The following is a 22,196-nucleotide window of genomic DNA, read 5'->3' on the forward strand; positions in this document are numbered from 1 at the left end:
CCGCCCAGCCGACTCTCCCTTTGGCTCAGGCACCTGCCTGGTCGCCCCTCGGCGGGGTCCTGAGGCGCCTCGGAGAAGCGCAGTGATTGGCTGCGGCTCGCGGCTGGAGCTCGGCTCCAGCACCGCTTGACAACCGCAGTCGGCCAGGCTGAGCCGAGCGGTCCTCCGGGAGGGGTAGACGCGGGGAAGGACGGACTGACTGTCTGATGGATTGACGCGCGGGCGGCAGGAGGGAGGACCAACGCCAAGCACAGACACAGAACTCCGCCCTAGCGCTCCAGCACCAGCCCGGAGCCGGCCGTGTCGGGGCCCCGTCCGCCGGCCTCTCAGCCGCTTTCTCCTCAGCCGCTTCTCTGGACTCGTCCCGGAACCTTCAGGTGAGTGACTCCGGGAGGCGGAGGCGGGGTCGGCCGCGCCGCACCTCGGGTTGCCATGGTCACCGGTCGCCACCTGTCACCACCTGACGGGGCTCCGATCCAGGCAGCCCTTGGCCCCTCGGGCGGCGTTTGCGGCCCGGGAGAAGGGTCTCGGGCAGGCTTCGGTGCCGTCCGGGTGGGGACCGGGGTCGTGGGTGAGGCCCCGGCGCGGCCGGATGAGGACCTGGGAACTGCCTGCCCGCCCCTGTTCGGAGGCCGCCGCTCCTGAACCACACCTTCCCCTGTCTGCCAGCCGGGCTCTGGGGCAGAGCGACGCCCCTCGCCCTGGCGCTTGTCGGCCCCCGAGCGGGGAGCGAGCACAGGGTTGGTGTCCACCTCGCTGCTGCTGAGAGGCGGGTGGGGGGCTGGCCGCGCGGATTCTTCCTTCGTCGCCCCGCTGCCGAGCCCGTGCGAGAACTGAGGGGCGAGCTCGCGTCCCTGTCTGGGCACGCCTTGGCCGGGAGGAGGGGAGGAAGCTTCGGGGCTGGGAGCCGAGCCGCGGCGTGGGGCAGCTCCGCGGGGCCGGCTTTGGCCTTATCTTACGTCAGTGGTCTGTGGGAGCAGCCTTTGGGGGTCTGGGCGGGGGCAGGGAGAGGGGTAGCGACTGGGTTTGGAACCCGGCTTTGCTGGGGCGGGGGAGCGCCTGCGTAGAAGACGCGGGAGGCTGTAGAACTCATAGGGTTCAGCCGGTCCGGTGTACTGGGGAGAAAGAGATTGGGGCTCAAGCTCTGGGGCATGGCCTTGGGCAAAAGGAGCGAGGGCAGGAGTAGGCAGGGGCAGCATTTGACCAGCATTTGATTTTTTTTCTTCTCTATACCCAGACGTGCAGTCAGTAACCACGCATGGTATCTGAGCGGAGCGTTTTTGGCAACTTGGTTCTCTGCATAATGAAAGGAGAGGTCTTTGTTCCACCCAGATTCATAGGTTGTGATCTAACACTTATTTCCCTCCCTTTGTTGTAGACTTCACAGAATGCATCAAGAAGTTAATGGCACAGAAATTAACATGTAGGCTTTAAATATGCTACAAATCTTTTTTTCACAGTAAATCCATGTAGAATTTTGTTTTATTTTATTTTTGTCTCCAGTATTGGCATGGGTTACATTGAATTTTTACTAGCAAGGAGAAACGCCTAAGAACCCATTTTCCTTTATATGGCATATTCTAGAGGTCTCATTTAGGAGGAAGATACAATGAACAATTTTACCTTAGGTTTTAGGGAGTAGATTGCTTCCACACAGGAAAGAAAAATTATTATACAGTGAGGGAAACGACAAGCAATTAAACCATTAACTGTATATTGTCAGGTAAAAAAAAAAAACAAGACTCGAACTTGATGTCATTATAAGTATGTAATTTTTTGTGAAGGGATTTTAACATGTTTATCTCTCCCTCCTACTTCCTAATTCTTTTCTCTCTCTTTTAAAGCCAGTATTAGGAATATATCATAAGAGAACAGGGGTGTTATCCTAATTTAGGATAGTTATACAATTGTGTTCACCCTCTTTTTCTGTTTGTGAATTTGAGTTTATCAGTTACTGGACAGCATGTGATAATGGTTGATATATATATACACACACTGCAGTTTGAGAAACACTTCAAAATAAGTATGAAAAGATGCAGTTTTCCTTAGTAGATCAGTAAGCTGGAAATCAGATTGCCTGGATTTAAGTTTCATTTTGCTATTGATTACAATATATTTTGCTATTGATTACATTACTACTTATCCTACTGTTGAGTCTAATATCTAATCTGTAAAATGGTAATAATACCTACTATTATTTTAGTCTGGAATGGGCTCTTAAGTTGAACAAAATAATCTATGTGAAAGCACTTTGGAAAAAATTTAAGGCATCTGTTGATTACCTTTTAATAGAGTGGAGCATTGGCAAGGATAATTAAAATCCTCTGCATGATCTCCTTAGCATTTTGAGGTCCAGGACCTTATTTCTTAAATGGCCTTACAGGGCTCACAGGAACTATTAAGGTGCATTCTAATGATGGAAGTTCTTTATTACCGTGCTGACATGAAAATAGGGTGTTTCCTTCCATATGTGTGCAAGAATTGCTTTCCTGCTTTCAGTAAGATGTTCCCAAATTTAGAAAATAAGGCTATGGATACTCCGACTTGAGTTTCATTTGGTATTAAGAAATCCTCAGTGTGGGGGTGCCTGGGTGGCTCAGTCGGTTAAGCGGCTGCCTTCTTTCCGCTCAGGTCATGACCTCAGGGTGCTGGGATCGAGCCCCCATCCCATTCCATCCCGCTCCCTGCTCAGCGGGGAGTCTGCTTCTCAACCTCTGCCTCTCCCCCTCCTTGTGCTCTCTCTTTCTCTGTCAAATAAATAAATAAAATCTTAAAAAAAAAAATCCTCAGTGTGGATTATTGCTTCTTGAAAATTCAAATAGTTTATCCCCTTTTATCTATGCTTTTCAAATAGTATTTGTACTGTTAGAGATAAGCTGCAGTGTGCCAAGAGATAAATCTGTGGTCACATAACATGGCACTCACTTAAGGAGTGGTTATCAATTTCACTTGAAAACTTGGATAAAAAATACTGTTTTTATATTAGAGCACCAAACGATGACATGGAGAATGTAATCACACTAATTTATAAGGTAAAATTCAAAGACTTCAAAGAAATTTCATGCTTAAGGGCTCCTGGGGACATGTTCAGTTTTTTCTGCCCTTATAGAGAAAAATTTAAGAAGCATTGCCTCAGACTCACTCAGCTAATGAATGGCAAATCACTACATAACACAGGAAATAAGTTGAATTCCAATTTCTAAAACTTTGACATTAGACTCATTATCCTGATTATCCCCTCTTGTTTTTCCCCCTGTAAATGTCAGAATGTTATAGTGGAAAGTTCAAGGGTTTTAGTCCTATCGACCCTGTCATACCTTTCTTGCTTCTGCACTTTTTGGTGTGTGACCTTAGACAAGTACCTAGCATCTCTGAACATTAGTGTAATCATCTGTGAAATGAAATTATAGAGTTGTAGGAATTTTGTAAATACTGTATAGGAGTATTAAAGGGCCTGGCATAGTAAATGCACAATAAATGTTAGTACCTTTTCCTTTACTGTTTCTGCATATTAGGATATTAAAAATCCCTCAAACTCATTCTTAGCAGGAAACCCCATTACTCCTCTGAACTTCCATGGCATTTTATTTGTAATTCTTTTATGGTGTTCTTTATATCTTATGCATATTACCTTTATATAGAAGACTTGAATCCAGGTCTTCAGACTCCAAATGCAGTGCTGGCCCATGCCTAAGGATACTTTTTTTTCCATGTAATATTGAGACCTTTACAGTGAATAGCCAAAGCTTATATATTTCAACTGATTTTTCTTCCTTTTTGTTTTGAGTTTGTTTCTGTTTGGGTGAAAAGCTATCCTTACAAAATGCCACACACTCCCTTATAAACCTTTCTTTTGTGTTTCATCTTTTTGTTCACCATAGTAACTCAGCCATTGTATCTCTGGGATGCAGCATGGTGCTAGCACAGAGTAGATACTCAAATATATATTTTTAAATTTTTATTTGGTGGGGAGGGCAGCAGGAAAGGTAGAGAAAGAATCTTAAGCAGTCTCCACGCTGGGCGCCAGCCTCTATCTCACAACCCTGAGATCATGACCTGAGCCGAAATCAAGAGTTGGACGCTTAACCAACTGAACCACCAACGTGCCCTAATACTCAAATATTTTTAAACAAATACTTGAAACAAGCATTACTACAAGTAGGAGTCTCTTCATGTGGCATCCTCAACATAATTGATTTACTCAAGCTTCCCAATATTTTAAGATTATACCTAGAATATTTTAAAACAGTATATTTTATCCACAGCACGGTAGCTCTCCCTTAGCATGTTATTAGCAGCCCTTTTGACATACTGCTTTTACCATGGGTATGAACTCTGAAGGGAAGAAGTTTATATTTATTAAGCACTATTCACATGCTTGCCATTCTGCCTGGACCTTTATCTTGTTTTACAAATCAACACCCTATTTTATAGAGAAAGTTCTACATGAAAAAGGATATAAACATTTTATACTATTTGATACATTTGATTCAAATAATGAATTCTATGAAATGAACAGATTTCTATGGCTAAGTATCATGTTTTATGATTTTTGTTGATGTATTGAAAAAGAAAATGGAATACTATTTGAGAAAACTTAATATAACTAAACTAAAATTGGAGCCCTAATGTCCATTTTTGGTTTAGCCTTTTTTTTTTTAATGTTATTTTGAAAGCCTGGAAATTGAGTTGGGTTGGTTTTCTTTCCAACTTTAAGAGAAGCTTTAGAAATGAAATTCTGGGAAGTGCAAAAACAGTATCTGATGGATAGATGATGATGTAAAGCAACTTTAGGTTTTTGGGTGTGTTTATTGTATAGTGCCCACATCATGGGAAGTGTTAATTTCAGTATATACAGTTACTGGACCTGACCATACCTGGAGTATTCTATTTTGGATGTTTAAAGAGGGAGATGAACACAAGTTCAGAGGAGAAGGACTAGAATAGTAGGGGATCTGTAAGTTGTGTGAAGAATGGGTGAAGAAAATAAGAATATAAACATGATTATTGTCAGAGTCAAATGTGTGAAAGTTTTAAACATAACAAACTTGTTTCATGCTGACTCTGAAGACATAACTAGATAAAAATCACAAGAAAGTAGATTTCAATTCAGTATTAGGAAAGCAAAGTTTTGGGGTGCCTGGGTGGCTCAATGGGTTAAGCATCCAACTCTTGATTTCAGCTCAGGTCATGATCTCTGGGTTGTGAAATCTAGCCCTGCATCAGGCTCTATACTGGGCATGGAGCCTTCTTAAGATTCTCTTTCTCCCCCTGCCCCTCCCCTCTTTAAAAAAAAAAAAAAGACAAGCAAAATTTTTCTCCTCGTGAAAAAATTATAGGAGTCCTGTATTACCTATTGCTGTGTAATAAATTACCTTTTCCAAAACATAGTGGCTTAAACAACAAATATTTATCTCACTGTTTCTGAGGGACAGGAATCTGGGCACAGCCCTGCTGAGTGCCTCTGATTTAAGGTCTCTCTTAAGGTTGCAGTCAAGATGCAGCAAGTATCTCATCTGAAGATACAAATCAGGGATGATCTCCATCCAAACTCAATGACTTGGGCCTCTGTTCCTGTGGGCTGTTGGACTGAGGGCTTTCATTCCTTGCTGGCAGTTGAGTGGTTCTTTGCCACTTGGATCTTTCCACAAGGTTGCTTCATGACATGGCAGCTGGCTTCGCCCAGAGTGAGCACTCTGAGAGAAAGGGCACATGCCTACACTCAGGACTCATGTTGAGTGACATCTCAACACTTTTGCTATGTTTTTGTATAGAAGTGAGTCACTAAATCCAGCCCATATTCAAGGGCCAGTGAGTACAAGAGGTTGTAAACACTAGTAGGCTTATTGGTGGACCATTTAGAGACTGCCTTTCACAGGTGCCTTGTGGGGGGGGGCGTATAAAATTTTTTCTGTCATTAAGGGGCATTTATGAATAGGTTGGCAGACCCATCTGTTAGAGGTAAGTATTTGGATATTCTGTACTAAATAGGAGAGTGGACTAATGTACCTTCCAATTCATAAAAGAAATATGTGATAAATATATTAAAGCTAAGGGGAAAGCTAAGGATAGAACACTTTAATAGGTAATTATATAGTATATATTCTATTGCACTTAATTCAGTAGTTAATGCTTGTATAATTTTGGCTTTTTGGGTACATTTTCAAGTTTTTGTGACTCTTGGTTTGGTACATTTCCTTATATGTTTCTGAATGTTGACCTACTGACTTAAAGCCATTTTTTATATAGTTCAATTTTTGAAATATATGCAAATACCTTAAGTTCTGCTTTTTCCCTCTGAAAATTAATAAAGTATGTGTGGGAATAAAACAACATGAAGGACATTTTTAATCTATTTTACAAAGCATACTTTTTTTTTTACCTTGGTTTTAGGTGTGATAGAAAACTATACTGTAGGTCTCATTATATAATAAAAGGTGAAATTGTGTTCTTAGATAAAACATCTTTTTTACCATAAAGTAAAACACACGCAAAAATAAATAAGGAATACTGTATGAAATTATGAGTATTTTACTTTGACCTTAGTTGATATAGCATTAATTTGTGCTTAGAGTTTAGAATTAATTTTTATTACAAATATTAAGATTATAGACTTTCTACATTTCTTATTTACATATGTATGGGTTGAAACTCTGCTTAATGTACATTTGAATTTTCATCATGAGCTGCTGTGATGATTTAAGGAATAAAAATATTTTAAAAATCCTTTGATTCTGGGCGCCTAGGTGGCTCAGTCAGTTAAGCGTCTGCCTTCAGCTCAGGTCATGATCCTGGGATTGAGCCCCACATCTGACTCCCTGCTGGTCGGGAAGCCTACTTCTCCCTACCTCCCGCCCTGCCCTCTCTCTCTCTCTCTCTCTCTCTCTCAAATAAATAAATAAATAAACAATTCATCCACATTGTAGCATTTGACAGAACTTCCTTTCCTTTAAAAAAAAAAAATCCTTTAATTCTTTGTATGATTAACACCTAAAGCTTTTGACTACAAGTCAGGAGACCTGGAGTTCTTAGCTCTGCCTAATGTCAAATAATTGTATAACAAGTGGTGGCACTGTTGCTCACTAGTAAGTGGGATTCCCATTTTGAATTGTTTTAAAGAATGGACTTGTTTTGGTCTGTCCATACTTATCTGCCAGGTTTCTCTTGAGATCAGTAACACAGTCTGAGTTTTCTGACTGGAAGCTGTTCAGTGTGAGACCAGAGAACACAGCAAAGGTCTGATAGGTCTTAAAGAGATCTGCTGAACCACGTTTTAAGCAAGTGAGCTATAAGTATATTATTTAAGAATAAAAATTCTCTACACATTTTGTTTTTCAATCTGAAATTCTTATTGCCTTAGGGGCGCCTGGGTGGTTCAGTCGGTTAAGCATCCAACTCATGATTTGGGCTCAGGTCATGATCTCAGGGTTGTGAGATCAAGCCCTGCTGGGTATGGAGCCTGCTCAAGATTCTCTATATAAATTGTCTCCCCTTTGTTTGCTACCCTGTTAAATAGGTGCCCTCCGGTACTTTTTATTTTTATTTATTTTTTTAATTTTTTTTTTACAGATTTTATTTATTTATTTGTCAGAGAGAGAGAGAGAGCACAAGCCAGGGGGAGAGGCAGGCAGAGGGAGAAACAGGCTTCGATCCCTCTGGGATCATGACCTGAGCCAAAGGCAGATGCTTAAGCAACTGAGCCACCCAGGCGTCCCACCCTCTGATACTTTTTAAAGATTTCCTGATGGGTGTCGACATGGATGTTGATACCAGGATGTATGTCCTGACACACTTCTGAAGTATTTAGCTGCTTGGAAATACATGTTTAGTCTTAATGTAAATACTGGGTTAATTTTTTTAGTTTATTTATTTAATCTCCACACCCAATGTAGATGTGGGGCTTGAACTCACAACCCTGAGATCAAGGGTTGCATGCTCTTCTGACTCAGCCAGCAGGCGCCCCAGATACTGGGTTAATTTCTTAAACTTACAAAACCAAGTGTCTTCATCTGTAAAATAGGAATGAAACTGCCTATCTCATAAGATTGCTATGAGGATCACTTAAACAATACGAGTAAAGATCTTAGAATAGTACCCAATAGTTTTTGCATTGTAAACATAGCAGTTAATCTTATCTTTGGGATTCTATTCTAGTTGGTACGTTGATATAGAAGAGAACCTTTCAGATCTAATCCTGTAATTTTTCATAGTTTTTTTCTTTTTAAAATTAAAAAATTGTATTCATACAAGAAATATGTGTGTAAACATACAGGTAATATGTGAATGTTTGTAAACCATTTTTTTTTTTTTAAAGATTTTATTTATTTATTTGACAGAAAGAGACACAGCGAGAGAGGGAACACAAGCAGGGGGAGTGGGAGAGGGAGAAGCAGGCTTCCCGCGGAGCAGGGAGCCTGATGCAGGGCTCGATCCCAGGACCCCGGGATTGTGACCTGAGCTGAAGGCAGATGCCCAATGACTGAGCCACCCAGGCGCCCAATGTAAACCATTTCTGATAATACAAATGATAAACAATAAAACAGTCTCCCTTCAGCCCCTTTCTCTTCCTAGTTTTATGCCCTGCATCCAATTCCTTATCTTCAGAGGTAACCATTCTTAACAGTTTGATATGTATCCCACTAGACCTTTCTTTGTTATTGATTTAGACACGCATATCATATCTTCCCTTTAAAAAAATTAAGTGGACCTATTTATATTTATCCATTCAGATATTTATTGATAGCTATATTGTTCTGTGAAGTGCCTTTGTATTGCGAGGATGCATTCGTATTCTATATTAATGAATTTACCATAATTTAACAATTCTATTGATGAGAGCTCAGTTCATTTCTAATTTTTCTCTATTACAAGCAGATCTTCAAGGAACATCATTGTATATGTACCTTTGTGTATATTTGCAAGTACTTTTTAAGGATAGGTTTCTAGAAGTAGAATTGAATTGGTAAGTCAGAGTATAAATATTTAAAATTTTCATAGATAAAAATTTCATGCTGTCAGATTCTCTTCCAGTTTGTCCCAATTAACATCCTTTTTTTTTTTTTTTTTTTAAGATTTCATTTATTTGATAGATAAGAGAGCACGAGGGGGGTGAGGGGCAGAGGGAGAAGCAGACTCCCCGCTGAGCAGGGGCTTGATCTCAGGACTCTGGGATCATGACCCCAGCTGAGGGCAGATGCTTAACCGACTGGGCCACCTAGGTGCCCCCAAATTTACATTCTTAACACAATATGTGAAAGGGCATTTACTCACGCTCTTGCCAGCACTAGATATCAGGTCTTTTTTGCAAAACTAGTAGGCCATAATTGGTATCTTATTTTAATATCACTAGTGACGTTGAACATCTTTTCATAAATTTATTGGTCTTTTATAGTTCTGTGAATTGTCTCTTTATAGTCTTTGCTCATTGTTCAACTGGAATTTTGGGAGGTATTGATTTGAAGATGCTATTTATATGTTCTCAGTGGTAATCATTTAACTTTATGTGTGTTATGTTTATTTCTATTTTGTCCTTTGTCTTTTTTTTTTTTTTTTTAAGATTTATTTATTTACTTGAGAGAGAGAGAGAGTGGGGGTGGGCAGAGGGAGAGGGAGAATCTCAAGCAGACTCCCTACTGTGTGCAGAGCCTGCCGGCAGGAATCAATCCCAAAACCCTGAGACCATGACCTTAGCCTAAGACCTGAGCTGAAACCAAGAGCTTAACCGACTGAGCCAGCAAGGCGCCCCTTTCCTGTGTCTTTTAACTTGTTTATGGCAACTTCTATTAGAAATGGAAGGTTTATAGTTTACATTTTTAGTGCCAAATTTGACAATTTTTTTTCCTTACATTTTCTGGGTTATGGGACTTTTTTTTTTTAATATTTATTTGAGAGAGAGAGGGAGCATGGGCAGGGGGAGGGACAGAGGAAGAGGGAGAAGCAGACTCTCTGCTGAGCACGAAGCCCTACGTGGGGCTCCATTCCAGGACCCTAAGATCATGACCTGAACCAAAGTCAGACGCTTAACCAGCTGAGCCACCCAGCCACCCCTGGGTTATGGGACTTAATTACATAGTCTGAGTCAAAAATAGTTTTGTTTATCTTGTAAATTTTTAGTTCTTCAGCAATTAAATATGCTTTTAAAATTTTTGTGGGTTTGAATATGGAAAGAACACAATTACTTTAATCTCATAAAGAAAGATTGAAATAATTTTTGAATCAGATCTGAGAAGAGGTCTTGTGTTATAAAAAAAAATTACAAATCATTCTCAAATATTACTTTTTTATGTATATAATGAATACATTATATTCATTATATTACTAATTCCTTCCAGTTACTTGCAGTTAGAATTTTCAAGTAATTTGCAATGGGAAATTAATTACTTATGTTTCATATTATTATTTTAAAATTTTTTGAATAGGTAATATTTGTACATGGTACAAAATTCAAAAGGTACAAAAGGATATATCCTCGAAAGTCTTCTTCCCATTCCTATTTTAATTATCCAGTTTTCCTTTGAGACAATCATTTTTGTCAATTTTTTGTTTTTTTTCCAAAAGATATTTTATGCATATACACAACATTTAGTGTATGTTAACTGAATTCTTTTCTTTTTATAGCTATATTAAGCTGTACCTGCTTTAAAGATAATTTGTTCTTCAGGCCAAAATTATTCACAGTTCCAGAAGGTAAATTAGAATAATTGATGAATGGAGAACAGCTGTTAACAGTAAGAAGGGACACATGCTACATCCATGTCACAAACCTTAGCTAATTAGCAGACATGACAGAGTTTTGCAGTTAGAAGGACTTTTCTTTTATTTGCTTATATGATTTAAAACAAATCTATTTTCTTTCCTCTTATTAAACTGACCTTATAGATGAGAGATTTCTGATTATCCCAGACTTTTCCCCAAGAATTTATGTATACTTGCTGTTATTGAAATGTGACTTAAAGCAAATTATAAAACTTGAAATCATAGAAATTACCCAAATTAACCCTCTTGTTTTATGTATGAAGAAATTGAAGCCCGTAGAGATTAAGTGACTTGCAACATCACATTTATAATTCCAAAGGCCAGACATTTACAGTTAACTAACAAATTTTTAGAATGCTATGTTATTAAAAAGATAGATAGCAAATTTATTTCTCCATTTTTTAAAAAGATTTTTATCTGAGAGAGAGAGAGCATGAGTGGGGGGGAGGAGCAGAGGGAGAGGGAAAAGCAAACTCCCCGCTGAGCAGGAAGCCTAACCTACCAGGGCTCCATCCCAGGACCCTGAGATCATGACCTGAGCCAAAGGCAGATGCTCAACCCACTGCCACCCAGGCACCCCCATTTCTCCATTTTTTTAAAGGAAAAGGTGCAGTAGTCTTATGTCCCAGTTTGGTATTACATTAAAAGGCTTCATTTATAATGGCTGTACCTTGATTCCCTTAATCTCAATCTTTCCTTATCTGCATTTTTGCCTGTAAACAGGAATGGTAAGGCAGTGTTATTCATTGTTAGGCACTCTGTAATACTTGGAAGATTAAAGAGAGTCATTTTTATTGTGTGGGATGGAGTTAGAGATTAATGGAGACTTTCTTAAGCGCTTTTCTTGACTATAAAATTTATAATGGCTGTACCTTGATTCCCTTAATCTCATACCTGTGAATCATTCTTAGCTTTGTGCATTTTTCTTCCTTCCTAATCTGTATTCTAAGTGAGTAAAGAACACTTCAAATGTTTCTCATTGCAAAGGAATATTTAAATCATATCTATTTATATTTGATTAGAAAGTTACCACTGATCTTTTTTCATGAAACTTTTTCCATATCCATGTATAGAAATATATATAGAAGTCAATATATTTTGGGGTGCCTGGGTGGCTCAGTCGTTAAGTGTCTGCCTTCGGCTCAGGTCATGATCCCAGGGTCCTGGGATCGAGCCCCGCATCGGGCTCCCTGCTCCGCGGGAAGCCTGCTTCTCCCTCTCCCACTCCCCCTGCTTGTGTTCCCTCTCTTGCTGTGTCTCTCTCTGTCAAATAAATAAAATCTTAAAAAAAAAAAAGTCAATTTATTTGTCAATATTATTTTTTTTCTTGTTAACATTTTACCTTTAATCTTAGATTTCTAAAAATAATTTTATTTTCTTGCCCCTTAATATATTCTTCTATGTTGTAACTACCTTCCAACTGGTGTCCAGATGTACTCATTATTAAAGAAAACTTATTTCCTTATTTCACCTAGTCCAGAGCTAGATACAAGCAAAACCTTATCTCTAAAAGGAAAATCCATAGAGATATTTTTGTGATTTTTTTTAAATAGGTGAATTTGTCATTTATTATGGAAATACTGAAACCTTCTGTTTTTTTTTTCATTTAGTTTTCTGTTTTCAGTAGAATACACTTTATTGTTGGCCCTACATAAATTCTGCCTGGTGAGTAATTGTTCACATGTACCATGGGCTGGTATGTCTACCTAAGATATTGTCAGAGCTGACTTTGGCTAAATAAAGGGCTAGAGCTTTATCCTTTTCTTTTTTCTTTCCTTTTTTTTTTCCTGTTATTTTTTAAGATTTTATTTATTTGAGAGAGAGAGTGTGCTTGCGAGCACAAGTGGGGGGGAGGGGCAGAGGGAGAGGGAGAAGCAGACTCCCTGCTGAGCAAGGAATCCCATGAGATCAGGACCTGAGCCAAAACCAAGAGTTGGACCCTCAATCCACTGAGCTACCCAGGCACCCCCTATCCTTTTGAATGGCTTTTAGAATAGTAGGAAAGAAAATAATTTTCTCTGTACCTTTTTAGAGACATTTCTTCATTAATTTTTGCATCTTAAGTTAATTCAACTAACATTTGTTGAACACTTAACATACTGTGCATCTCATTTTAAAAGATAATTTTAGTTGTTTCTAAGCTAGTTAACTCTGTTTTATATCTCCTCTGAGGACGGGGGATGAAGATTTATTATTATTATTTTTTAGATTTTTATTTATTTCTCAGAGAGAGAGAGAGAGAGAGAGCACAAGCAGGGGGAGTGGCAGGCAGAGGGATAAGCAGGCTTCCTGCCGAGCAAGGAGCCCTGATGCGGGACTCAATCCCAGGACTCTGGGATCATGACCTGAGCTGAAGGCAGACGCTTAACCAACTGAGCCACCCAGGCGTCCCATGAAGCATTTATTATTGAATTCTACTCTTCTGAATTAGAGAAAAATGCTAGCTTTGTGGGGATTAATAGTTTGAGATTAAAGATGTATATGAATTCTGTTTTTATATGTGTTTTTTTTTTTTTTTTAAAGATTTTATTTATTTATTTGAGAGAGAGAATGAGATAGATCATGAGGGTCAGAGGGAGAAGCAGACTCCCTGCCGAGCAGGGAGCCCGATGCGGGACTCGATCCCGGGACTCCAGGATCATGACCTGAGCCGAAGGCAGTCGCCCAACCAACTGAGCCACCCAGGCGCCCCTCTGTTTTTATATGTTATGTTATCTTTAAAACTTCTATTTATAATGTACTTAATTTCTAAATTATATAGCTAGGATTTGGGGAGCCTCTACAAATGTTTCAGTAACACAGGGTGGTTAGAAAAGAATAAGATACAGTCATCAAGCATGTACCTATGTTTGTTTGTTTTAGTTTGTTTTTTAAAGATTTTATTTGAGAGAGAGCATGAGTGGGGGAAGGGCAGAGGGACAGGGACCAGCAGACTCCCTGCTAAGTGGTGCACCGCTGACATGGGTCTGGATCCTAGGATCCCAGGACTCTGAGATCATGACCTGAGCTGAAGGCAGCCACTTACCTGACTGAGCCACCCTGGCGCCTCTTTATCTGTGTTTTGTTTTATATCTAACAACAGTGAATTTTATAAGAATTAAAATTCTGGGTTGGGTGGTTAAAATACTTTATTTTTTTTTATAAAGATTTTATTTATTTATTTGACAGAGAGAGACACAGCAAGAGAGGGAACACAAGCAGGGGGAGTGGGAGAGGGAGAAGCAGGTTTCCCGCTGAACAGGGAGCCAGATGCGGGGCTCGAACCCAGGAACCTGGGATCATGACCTGAGCCGGAAGGCAGACACTTAACGACTAAGCCACCCAGGCGCCTCAAAATACTATACTTTTCTACTAGGAATTTCACAGTCTAGAATTAAAGCTTGTGTTTTAAAATCCCTGACCAATTCTAGGTTAATTAGGATACATTTTCTGTATCTATTCAAAATTTAAATGTAAAGTCAGTGTAAAATATGTATTTGTAAGAATGTATTTCTTCTCTTAGGCTTTAATAATCAGAAATGATGGGAGCATTAAACTTGTAGTTACGATTTAAAGTGGGACTATTGCCATAGATTCATAGTAACTCCAGAGTTACTCCATATTTAGACTGAATATTTAATAAATGGAGGCCTATAAAATGTTCAGGATCATTGGGTATATTGAACAACGTTAGAAAATTGCATCTCGGCTCTGCACTAGGTTGTATGGTTGGTACATAGTGATATAAGTGAAGTGCCCTCTAAGAACTTAGAGATGGAGGGGGCAGTTATTTTTCTGATAATTAGTTAAAGCCATTCTTTTGCTAGTAAAAATTACATGAAGATTTGAGAAATTCTGAAATCACTCATCGTGCTTTAGGAGTAATCTCAGGGAGGTAGTTCTGAAATGTAATTAGAATTTAGTGAGTAGAAATATCATTAATTTTAGTGTATCCTCTTTTGAACAAAGTCTATGAACAGGAGGATGGTCAGCTCAGAAGAAAGCAAAGAGAAACCCAAAGCATGCGGAACTGGGGTAGCTGCCCTGTTGAGAGGGAGATTGGTGATTTGTTTCTTGAGGCAGGCATATTCTTATTGTTGGATGGATGTAGGAGATTAGCTTAGTCTGATGTCATTAAATATTTGAATCATATAATTATCTCCCCATGTTCTGTCCCTTGTTTACCCTACCACCTTCTCTGCCTAAGAGAGAAAATGTACTCATCTGATAGGAACATTCTAGTATGCTAGACATTTACACTTCTCATTATGAAGAAGTTGATTGACAAAATAATAAACAAATTGGAAAAAAATTAACATGTTTGCATACATGTATGTGTTTCTGTGAGCTTCATTAAAGTTAGTTGGTCTTGTGAGAAAGATATGCTTACAGTCTGATCCGATGATGTGTCTTTGTAGCTAATCCTGTTAGCATGGTAGTCTTTTGTATTGCTCTGAGCCTTGACATTTGAAAATTACAACAACTTAGGCCCTTTAACTTGTGTGGCCTCATCTGTGAAATGATCTTCAGAATTCCTTCTAGTTCTAAATCTTTATGAATTCATAACCTATGTGCTTAGTTGTATCACTGCACACTTATAGGTAAAAGTTAGAAGAGATTATAGAGAGTTGAAATATCTTTGTTTCACGTTTAGGTTGATAGTACCAATATGACTTAAAGTTGCACTTTTTAACCAGCCTTACTTTGTTTGACTCCAAAGTACAAGGTTGAACATTTTACATGTTGCTGCTAGACTATAAGCTTCTTAAGGACAAGGCCAGTGTCTCCTAAGTACAGAACAGTGCCTATCACAGAGAAAAAGCAGTAAGTGCTTATTGAATGAGTGTATACCTAGAGCAAGGTATTTAGAACCTAGCTAAACATGGTTTGGTTATTAGTGACTTTTTAAAATACTCTTTATTATGGCAAATTTTAAAAATGTGTAAGAATGGACAGAATAATACTGTCTCAGTCCATTTTGGTTGCTGGAACAGAATACCATAGACTGGGTGGCTTATAAATAGCAGAAATTTATTGCTCACAGCTTTGGAAGCTGGAAATCTAAGATCAGAGTGTTAGCATGGTCAGGTTCTGATGCGGTCTCTCTCTCTGGTTGCAGACTGCTGTCTTCTCATTGCATCTTTACAAGGTGGAAGGGTTGAGCTAGCTTTCTGGGGCCTCTTGAAGGACACTAATCCCACCAAGGCAGAGCCCTCATGATCTAATCACCTCCCAAATGTTCCACATCCTAATAACATCAATTTGGAGATTAGGATTTCAACAGTTTAATTTTGGGAGGACACAAATGTTCAAACCATAGCAAATATAAATATATGAACTTTTATTTACCCATTATCCCACTTCAATAGTCATGATTATTCTTGTTTCCTCTTTACCTCCTTCCAGTCCCCTCTTGTATTATTATGAAGCAAATCACAGACTTTGTATCATTTAATCTGTATTATTCCACTGTGTATCTTTCAAAGATAATGACTTAAAAAAATTATAGCTATAACCTTTATTACACCTTAAAAAATGACTGATTTTGATAAATATTAATTTCACTTCAAAATACCTGTACTAAATATTTCCATGAAATCTCTAATGTGTAGTTTCCAGACAGTTAATAACACTTAGAAATAAAACAGTAGGACTAATTTTTGTTTTTGTTCTGTTTAATATTTAGGCTATCAACATGACGGCTGAAGAAACAGTGAATGTAAAAGAGGTTGAAATCATTAAGCTAATTTTAGACTTCTTGAATTCAAAGAAGCTTCACATTAGTATGTTGGCCCTTGAGAAGGAAAGTGGAGTCATAAATGGCCTATTTTCAGATGATATGCTTTTTCTGAGGTATGATTTCATTAGTATTATGAGGTTTGTAGCTCTTTCAAAGAAGTGTTAAGTATTAATAAGGTAATATGTGTATTACAAGGATATATTTGTAATCATGAGACGGCTATATAAGTATAATTTTTCTAATTCACTTTTTTTAAAGATTTTATCGAGAGATAACGACAGAGATAGCAAGAGAGCACAACGGGGAGGAGAGGGAGAAGCAGGCTCCCCGTTGAGCAGGGAGGCCGATGTGGGACTTGATTCTGGGACCCAGGGATCACGACCTGAGCCAAAGGCAGACACCCAATCAACTTAGCCATCCAGGAGCCCCTATAAGTATAATTTTCAAAAATAATGTTTGTTTTTATAATGGAACATTTACAAAATAATGTTCTCTATAGAATGTTTTCAGTAGTAAGATCCAGAGGTCCATAAAAAAAAAAAACCAGAATCACAACTCCACTGTGGTTGTGGTGTCATCACAAAAAATACTTGAGTAAGAAATCGGGGACTCCGGAAAGATAATTTCTGCAGTACCATTTTTTTTGCCATAGAAATGAATATAAACCTATTCATTATAGAAAATATACAAAAATAAGGAAGAAAAATCACCCACCACACAGACACACTTCATACTAATAATTTTCTGTGCATATTTTAAAAAACCCCAGCAATTCTATTGCATTTATAATTTAGTATCCTTTTTTATCCATTAACATCATAAGGATTCTCTGTGTTATTACGAATTTATACTATAAAAATTTTCAGTTTAATCAATTTCCTTATGGTTCCCCTATTTTTAGACAAATTATTTCCAGTTTATCTTAAATAAATGCTCTATTGAGCATCTTTTATACAAATGGCTTTTTCTATATCTTGGATTATTTCCTTAGAACAAGATTCTTGGAATTGCAGAGCAAAAGGGAATTAACATATTTGCCAAAATGGGAAGCTAAATATATCCTAACTTGAATTAGATGGAAAAAGAAAAACCCAAATTTCCAGACAGAAATGTATTCTCTGCTTATGTGATACTGAATATCCTTGACAAAGAGTACAGATTCTTGGACATGTGGCATTTTGTGACTTGGAAAGCCTAAAAGATGAAGCATTCCCAAGTCATGAAAAAGGAACCTAAAAAAAAAAAAAAGCTTTAATAAGAGAATTTATTTAAACTCCTTGAACTTCCCTGTATTTGGTGTTACGACTGTCATTTAGCCCTGGGGAGCTTAGTCAATGGATAATCGTCCAGAACCAGTACTGAGGCCATATTCTTTTGGCCCTCTTTCAAGCATTGCTACTCCTGGAATTTAGCAGTGGCTCTCAAATATCCGCCCTCGAACCTGTTGGGTTTCTGATGAAGTTTTACTGGTCTGAAATGCAAAGAATTGTAGAAGAGTAAGTTTTTAAACTAAATATATTCATCTTAAAGGACTAACCTTTGAAATTTGTCCTTCCTACTTTTTAAATATTAAAATACCTCTTTATAAAATGATTATGATTGCTTTTTATTAATATTCCTTATTTGCAGACTCAAAAGTTGGCAATCCAATATAGATCCTCCTGTCCATCCCTTTTAAAATTTTACTGTTCTAAAAGCCAAAAGTGGGGCAATTGCTATTATAAAAGAGCAGCAATAAGAATGCCTTAAAACTTTTGGAAGTTCCCATAGACCACTAAAGTAGGATGAAATCTGTCCTCATTCCTTGCTGTTTTTATTTTCAGAGTATAAATTTTAGTGTCAAATGCCTCAGAGATGTAGAAATCACAGTTTAGAGCAGGATTTCTCAACCTCAGCACTAGTAACATTTTGGGCCAGATAATTCTTTGTCCTGTGGGGTGTGCATGTTGTCCTGTGCATTATAGGATGTTTAGCAGCATCTCCCACCTGTACTCAGTTGATGCCAGTAGCACCTCCCAATGTGACAACCCAAAATGTCTCCAAACATTACTAGATTTCTTGGGGGCAGAATTGCCCCAATTGAGAACCACTGATTTAGTGAGTCTGGAACATACCCACACACTGGCCCCTAAATAATACAGAAGAGCTTTAAAACTGTAAGATGAATAGGAAAATAAAGGAACTTTTAGACTTAGCCCAATGTTTTTATGTAGGTGAAAAAAACATATATTAGAATGAGAAGTGGTTGCAGATCACAAATTCTTCTCATATAGAATATGTTGTTACAAGTAAGTTGTGAAAAATTTAATAATAGTGGTTGAGAAACCAAGTAAAATGTTAACCTCATCACAGACTTCAGACTAAAGTTTTAATGCTGTCATATTTATTCTGCTTTTAATTAGTATAACCCAAATTTGATAACATGCATGGGTTTTTTTCTTTATGTAGGCAGCTAATCCTTGATGGTCAATGGGATGAAGTTCTTCAGTTCATTCAGCCTCTAGAATGTATGGAAAAATTTGACAAAAAAAGGTAAGATTTCTTCTGAAGTTTTTAATGTCTTATCATTGGTTAGAAGCTTAGCAAAACAAAACAATAAACACAAATTTAAAAACAAGACTGTTAATTTTCCTAGAAAATAGTATACTCAGTCCAATTGAGTTGGAGCATTTCTAGCGGACAAGTTGAATGTACTTCAATTGGTTGAAAATCTTATATATAAACCTACCTTTTTTGACAGTGTCTATACAAAAAACCACAAGGACCATATCTACAACAGTTGTTTCTTCATAATAGTATGAAGATTTTTTTTTTTTAATAGTGTGAAGATTTAAAGATGTCATTCCATTTTCTCCTGGCCTCCATTATTTCTGATGAACACTTAGCTGTATTTGTATCCTGATTCTCTTTATGTTTCTTTTTTCTTTTTCTTTGTTTTTTTTTTTTTTTTTTTGGCTGCCTTTAAGATTTTTCTTGGTTTTTTTTTTTTGAGGTGTATTTAACATATAAATAACATTATATTAGTTTCAGGTGTACAATACAGTGATTGGATTTGTATATATTGTGAAATGATCATCACAGTCTAGTTAACATTCATCCCCATACATATTTACAAAAACTTTTCTTTCTTGTGAGGAAGATTTTTAATGTCTCTCTTAGCAACTTTAAGATGTACAATACAGTATTATTAAAACCATAGTCACCATCCTGTACATTACATCCCCATGACTTACTTTAAAACTGGAAGTTTGTACCTTTGGACCCACTTCACCTGTCCACCCTTCCAACTCCTGACTCTGGCAACAAGATTTTATCATTGGCTTTCAGCAGTTTGATTATGATGTGCTCAAGTATGGTTTCTTTGTATTTTTCCTGCTTAGGGTTTGTTGAACTTTTTGAATCTGTAAGTCTGTATTTTTCATCAAATTTGGCAAGCTTTTGGCCATTACTTCAAATATTTTTTCTGCCCTTTTCTCTTTTCCTCCTGGGACTCTACACAGTATTAGATGATTAATATTGTCCCACAGGACTGAGGTTCTGTTCCTTTTTTTAAAACTTTTTTTTTTCTGTATATTCTTCAGTCTGGACTATTTCTACTGATTTATCTTCAGCGTTCACTGATGCCTTTTTCTGCTATTAGCAGTCTGCTCATAAGCAATGCATTTTTCATTTCAGATAATTGTACCTTTCAGTTTCAGAATTTCCTTTTCTTTATCATTTTTCTGCTGAGATATTTCCATCTGTTTACTCATTGTGACTGTTTCCCTTTAAGTCCTTGAAAATATTTATAGTAGCTATTGTTTGCTAATAGTCTTTGTTTACTAATTCCAACTTCTAGGTCATTTTAGGCTCAACTTCTATTGATTGCCTTTTTCTTAACTATGAGTCACTTTTATTTTTTTTTAATATATCTAGTCATTTTTAAAATGTATTCTGCACATCATGGATTCATTGCTGAGACTCTGGATTCTGTTATCTTCCTTTGAAAAGTGTTGACTTTTATTCATGCAGGTAGTTAACTTGGTTATGCTCTCACTTAGTGGATGCCAGCTGAGATCTTTGTTCAGTTAATTAGGCTTCTATGTGTTGCTTTCCCTGGGCTCCTTGGAGTCTCCTTTGCATCTTCACAGTTTCAGGGACAGCCAAAGATTTGGGCTGAGTTTATATAATAGATTTTGGTGTATTTTTCCTTATGACTTCCTTCTTTTTTGGATGTCTCCCTGCTTTTCAGCTACTCTTGCAGTACCAGCTGTTTTTGCTGACTTTTCAAGAAAGTGAAACTGCAACTTTCTACTTGAGTTTTAGCTCACATTGTGTTGACTGGAAGACCTTATACCCTTGAATCTCACCCCAAAGGTTCTTTTTTTTCCCCAAGGATTGACTTCCCTCTAGTTGTGCCAGCTTTTTGTTGTTCTTCATTGCTTTCAAATACTTTTTTTTTTTTTTTAATTTTACCTAGGGTTTATTATTGTTATCTGTAGAAAAGTTAGCCAGATACAAGTTATTCCACCATTAATGGAAGTACAGTCTTATATTGTTTTTGATCTTCCATTCATACCACTGGTGCTATTTGATAACTGTTTGCTTTATACATTCTTCATTCATCTGGAATAGTATTCCTTTCACCATCTCCTGCCTTTACATAGCACACACCTGATCATCTTCCAAGAGAAAATTCTTATAAGACTTTCCTTATACTTCCCACCCCTTCTGATAGAATTGGTTTCACATTCCTTTGAGACCTTGCCAAAACAGTGTACATATTTCATACAATTTATTAGATGACTCTCTTTTTGAAGGCAAGGATTTTGTTTTATTGGACACAGTTTGCTACCATAACAGTGGTTGAAAGAATGACTGGGGTTCATTATTATTTTCTTTCAGTCCTTAGAAATAATTTTTCTTTAAGGTGCTTAAGGCATCCAACATTTTTTAATTCTTAGGGAAGTCAAGTAGACTCCTCTCCCTGGAACATCTCTGTTAAAAAGTTTTAAGGTTTAGGGACGCCTGGGTGGCTCAGTCGGTTAAGCATCCAACTCCTGATCTCAGCTCAGGTCTTGATCTCAGAGTTGTGAGTTCAAGCCTCGTGTTGGGCTCCATGCTGGAGCCTCCTTACAAAAAAAAAAGATTCAAAGTTTATGGTTATTTTATGACTTTTCAGAAATGTTCATTTCTTACATTCTTTCAGCCTGCTTTTTATTAGACCATTCTCATATTCAAAGAAAAAAAAGACATATTTTAAATAAAATACAAAATAATAAAACATAATAAAACATAAAACAAAGCATTTTGAATGTAAAGGACTTTGATTTCATATTAGATAATATTTGACCTCTTCCATAAAACTTGATTTTTGTTCAGAATTAAGATTGGAAATAGAAATCCTTTGAGTATTAAATTGTATTTACTTACTACTGAAATTATTTTAATTGTGGCTTCAGTGTGATAAGCTTTTAAGAATTTTTTGAAAGCAAAGGTAGTTATAGTAACTTTAAGTGCATTTGATTTATGAGACATTGGAAAATTAATTTTTTAAAAAATATTATTTTAGGAGCACCTGAGTGGCTCAGTTGGTTAAGCATCTGCCTTCGGCTCAGGTCACGAGCCCAGGGTCCTGGGATCGAGCCCCGCGTCGGGCTCCCTGCTCAGTGGGAAGCCTGCTTCTCCCTCTCCTTTTCCTGCTCCCCCTGCTTTTGCTCTCTTGCTCTGTCAAATAAATAAG

The 22,196-nt window shown here is 37.7% G+C and overlaps 1 protein-coding gene across 7 annotated transcripts in view; it reads left to right on the top strand.

Moving 5' to 3' along the window:
• Positions 1–49: 49 nt before the first annotated feature.
• The window catches only part of WDR47 (WD repeat domain 47), a 55,891-nt gene continuing 33,744 nt past the window's right edge, over positions 50–22,196 (top strand). For 2 of the 7 annotated variants that reach the window (XM_032422067.1, XM_032422070.1), the window contains exons 1-3: positions 52–377; positions 16,421–16,587; positions 18,923–19,006. In XM_032422067.1, coding sequence (XP_032277958.1) covers positions 16,430–16,587; positions 18,923–19,006 — 242 coding nt within the window. In that variant the 5' untranslated portion in view covers positions 52–377; positions 16,421–16,429. Of the gene's footprint in view, positions 378–16,420; positions 16,588–18,922; positions 19,007–22,196 lie in introns of all 7 variants that reach the window. The other 5 variants (XM_032422060.1, XM_032422066.1, XM_032422078.1 and 2 more) reach the window with 5 other exon arrangements.

The sequence above is a fragment of the Phoca vitulina genome, unplaced genomic scaffold, assembly GCF_004348235.1.
Source record: "Phoca vitulina isolate PV1807 unplaced genomic scaffold, GSC_HSeal_1.0 scaffold2, whole genome shotgun sequence".
Taxonomy (NCBI): Eukaryota; Metazoa; Chordata; class Mammalia; order Carnivora; family Phocidae; genus Phoca; species Phoca vitulina.